General features: G+C 32.2%; 1 protein-coding gene across 2 annotated transcripts in view; it reads right to left on the reverse strand.

The window, feature by feature from the left end:
* The window catches only part of LOC101490074 (uncharacterized), a 5,502-nt gene extending 1,859 nt beyond the window's left edge, over positions 1-3,643 (reverse strand). For both annotated transcript variants that reach the window (XM_073368874.1, XM_073368875.1), the window contains exons 1-11: positions 3,489-3,643; positions 3,331-3,406; positions 2,958-3,089; positions 2,087-2,453; positions 1,914-2,009; positions 1,671-1,750; positions 1,086-1,161; positions 815-988; positions 343-447; positions 115-210; positions 1-32 (exon numbers count right to left, since the gene is read on the reverse strand). In XM_073368874.1, the coding sequence (XP_073224975.1) occupies positions 1-32; positions 115-210; positions 343-447; positions 815-988; positions 1,086-1,161; positions 1,671-1,750; positions 1,914-2,009; positions 2,087-2,453; positions 2,958-3,089; positions 3,331-3,406; positions 3,489-3,564 (1,310 nt within the window). In that variant the 5' untranslated portion in view covers positions 3,565-3,643. The remainder of the gene's footprint in view (positions 33-114; positions 211-342; positions 448-814; positions 989-1,085; positions 1,162-1,670; positions 1,751-1,913; positions 2,010-2,086; positions 2,454-2,957; positions 3,090-3,330; positions 3,407-3,488) is intronic.
* Positions 3,644-4,677: the final 1,034 nt, after the last annotated feature.

Raw genomic sequence — 4,677 nt, forward strand, 5'->3', positions numbered from 1 at the left:
GCTGAACCCATACATTCTACATAATCTTCCAACTGGGAATAGCGAGTGCACCAGGGTGGGGGTTAGGACAGAACAAAAGTAAACTCCAGAAACATATCCTACTAAAGTTATTACCTTCTTCAAGACTTCAAAACGAAATATGTCATTAAAAACCATGTCTACGGTTCCTTTCTTGATGTCCGGGTGTTCAGAGTCAATGAATGGTCCCAGCTGAGATTATAAAATCCAGTTGTCATCATCAAGTTTGCAATCTCATGATCAAGCTGGTCTTGTCTAAGATCCCAAAAACACTAATTATGATAAGAAAAAAGATGCAGATTGTTGTATAGGTGGTATATTTACCAATACAAGTAACTGTGGCGGTCTTCGCTTTGCATATGCCAGCAGTTCTACAAGAGGCTCAAACAACAAATTGTCGGTTGTAGTAAAAGGGCCAGCCGCAATAATCTGTTAAGTACAAGAGCATGTGTATAAACTATAAATTACTAACAGAAATACAGTATGTATAGAATTACACCAAAAATATTTGAAGAGCTTGCAATGTGGAAATCTATAATATTTCAATTTTCAACCATAACTTTAGGTAGAGATATCAACACAAATTTGTGTGTTGCATGAGCGCCTTATGATCATTCCTAAGCTAGCTATATAGGATGTTACAATTTTAGGCATTTTGCCATTATGAAAATGACTCTTCAGTAAAACTGTAGAAGAAAAGCTTCTAAATGGTCTGATATAATTCAACAAATTAAAATATAGTGCAGAACTTAGTTTCCAGGAAAACTCATTAGCAAATAAAAAATGAGATCCATACCATTGATAATTCTCTCTGATTACAAAGAAGATCAGTTGGCGGATTCTCCTTATCAATAGCTAGCTTCTTTGAAGGATTAAAATCCTCGTTAGCAACAGGGGTAGGTACACAGTCCACCAATTTAGATGCAACAAGGCAATGCCCACTGGGATTATGCCCTCCAATTCCAACTACCTATCAAGATGAAGTCTTCCCTTTATAACTTATGATTCTGATACACAATTGCACATTTGAAACATGCATGCAATTCAACTCACCATTTCTTACTCACCTGGCCAGGGAAAACTGAAAAATGACTTAAACGTTGTAAGTCTAGGCGGACACATTCCCCTCCCGAATGCTCAATACTGTAGAGGTATTACCATATTAGAAAACAAATCCATGTATGATAGTTAAACTTGAAGAGATGAATGTATGTTGTATGAAATACATGCTACGTAGTGTCACATGTAAGATAATGCTTGATTCTATGGTGGTAAAAAATTTGATTTTAAATATTGCTTTTGGCTAAAAGTGAATTAAATGTAAAATGACCTATGTTTACATACATTCACATAAAAATGAATTGAACAATAAATTTTGTGCTAAAAGATCAAAACAGAAGTTACAAATTCAAACCTCTTGTTAGAATTCATTCTGGAGGTAACAACAATTCCACTAGAGAACATCAATCATATCAAAAAAACAATTATATACTTCCAAAAGAGTATTTGTTCCAGGTTATTCATAAACAAGTCCAAAAAGAGTATATGTTCAAAAGTTATTCATATCAAATCCAGCATACTGGCAATAGATGGATCAACCTGAGAAGAGACAACATGCATGAATTATATATGGAGATTTAATGGCTATTCACCTGCTCTGCAACATTACAGATTTCTCATTGAGACGACCTTCTCCATCACAACAAATCATGCCAACGGCAAAAATGCTTCTCTGTTAAAGCATATTACTTAGTTATCAGAATTAATGCAAATGTTAAAAAAACAAAATATCATGACAATTTCATTGGCCAAGCCAATAATTTAATTTGGTGCTTCAGAATGAGCCATCAAAATTATGTGTGTGCGTGAGAGAGAAATAGATGCATTAAACTTACAGGTGAGGCAACTGTAGGGTCTGTTGGTTCTTCATAGAGCCCAGAAGCTACAAGTGCTCTTGCATGTTTTCTAATTCGGCTTTCTATTGCGTTAATCTAAATACCAATAATTAGATATGAACAAACAAATGTAAAAAGGTAAATATCTAAGAGCAACGCTAGATATCACATACCCTATCCTCCGTCCTATCATACATGAATCTGCAACCTGGTTTAGGCCCTGATCCATGAAACACCAATGAACATCTTTTCCGGGTTTGGACTCTCGTAACAATACTGTACTCGTCATTCTCTGCATTCTCATGATTAAGTTCTTGTCTTCCATTTTCTACATCAGGCATGGTGTTGATGCTGAATTTCACCGCAAACCTATCTTTTCGCTTTGAGAAAGGTGTCACCAGATTTGCTGGTTTTCCAGAAGCTAAAACATTCCCGTACAAAGACGGTGTATCATGTGTAGGAGAATAAACATTTTGATGATGATTTGTTGGTGTACTGGGAGTATCATCCTTTATATCATCATCAACATTATTTAAGATCCTACATAAAAGGATTTTCATTAGAATAATATTTCCGTGAATTCAACAGCTCTGTCTGCCTAACTATTTCATGACCATCAATGGATACAGCAATAAACAAAAACCACCAAACTTAGTAGTCTATACTCTATCCTAATATGCACCAACAACCAATGTTTCGTATCAAAAGGATATATACAAGTTCAAAAACACTTATAAGGAATAAATAAAGGGGAGGGAGCAGACAACGAACTGAATTTGTTAAACACTACCGGATCATTTTCTTCCACATTTACACAGTGATGCAAGCTATAATTGATGAGGTATATACAAACACAATTCTTATTTCTCTGCATTTGTTACACTATCAGCAAAATGATTGTCTAAAGAGCAGCAAATATTCTATTTAGCGTAACAAAAAAAGAACTCTTGACTTAAATGTTAATGTATGGCCAAAGTCACAATTAAAACACCAATGATAAAGGAAGTGGACATGACATACGTAATTAAAGTAGGATGTGCTTACATTTCTACATCTTTGATAGAATAAAGATGCAAACCAGTTTCTTCCTTTATAATATCTTCTTTCGTAATATTTTGTAGATGAATGAGAAAGCCTTCCATTTCAGCATTTTCAACCGTTGGTTCATTCAGCTGCCTGTAAAAAATCACCATCCAAATTCAAATCGTAAATTATCCAGCAAACAAAATTTGTTAAACTACCTCTATAAATAAATAAATGAATTCATATGACACAACAAAGTTCTTCTGATGTGTTTATATTTTACTAATCACAGAGTATAATATTAATTAAACACTCAAACTTCATAAATTGCAGGGGAGTGCTATTTTATTGGCAAATTGGAATGTAAATAAGAGCAGCGACAAAAGATACGAACCTATTAAGGTAATAAACTTCCCAGCTTGAGACGAGATCGGAAGGAGTGAGACTGTAGTTGATGCAAAAAGTGAGACCTAAACATTTTGCAACAGGTTCAGTAAATTAAGAAACTATTAGCATTAATTAATTAAGGAAAAGGGAAGAATAACTACTTACATTTACTCAGAATCTCTTCTTCTTCGTCGAGATCGAACCCTGCTTTTTTGAATTCGGATTTGATTTCCTCTTTCATTTTGCGCTCTCTCTTCTCTCACTCTAGGGTTTCTCCGATTTGAGGTGCTAAAAGAAATATGGCGGGAACTTTTGCCGGTGGGGTTTTTATATATAAAAATAGAAAATAAAAAATTGGTTTGTTGTATTCCGATTATGCCCTTTATAATGCATCAGTATTAACAGACGCATCGTTGAAACGAAGTAAAAACAAAAGTCATGTATTCATAGTATTCTCATTTACTCAATAATTTTAAAATAGTCATTGTTTTATTTCACTGTTGAATTGAAAGATTAACTATCATTTAATCAAGTTTTTAAATCCTATTTTATACTTGAAATATTGACGCTTTTCTTCAATAATGTTGAGGACTATTTTGATATTTTTTAAATTAATTATTTAGAGTTAGAAAACAATTCATCTATGATACTCCAAGTAAGAAATCTTCTTCCTCATATTTTGTTATATTTGTGTTATTATCAATCCTTCAAGTTTGGCCATAAATTCACTTTCATTTTTCAATACTTGATTTTTATTTTCAGCAACATCAACCCCTTTATGAACAAATATGTCACCTACTTCATCACACCATAGAAGATAGTAACAACAACTCACTTGTCTGAAATACAATAACTGAAATAATCAAATAAATAATAAACTATAACAGATGATAGAAATCATAATAGTGAAAGAATCAAAACAAAATAATTTTAGTTTTTTTATAGTAAATACCCCTCCAAAAAGAACAAAAGATATAAATAATTATAAATAAATAAAATACACATTTGAACATTGTCTTCTAAATAGGACAACCAAATAATGGCCAATTTAAGTTTGCATCTTCCAAATAATGACCAACCAAATATGTCATTTTTAAATTTTACACATACATGTATATATTCAATATTTTTTTTCAATGTTAAAAATAATAATCTTCTCTCTATATAAAATATGATTTTAATATTTATAATTTTATTATTGTATAATAATTATTATTTTATTATATAAATTATAATAAATATGATTTTTAAATTTAATATTTTAGATATGCGAATAGTTGCGGGTGTAGGCGGGGAAAGTTGAACCCTGTCGCAGACAGAGATAAAGACTTAAATTTCACATTAGATAAAAACG

Source organism: Cicer arietinum, chromosome 5 (assembly GCF_000331145.2).
Source record: "Cicer arietinum cultivar CDC Frontier isolate Library 1 chromosome 5, Cicar.CDCFrontier_v2.0, whole genome shotgun sequence".
In the NCBI taxonomy this organism is placed as follows: domain Eukaryota; kingdom Viridiplantae; phylum Streptophyta; class Magnoliopsida; order Fabales; family Fabaceae; genus Cicer; species Cicer arietinum.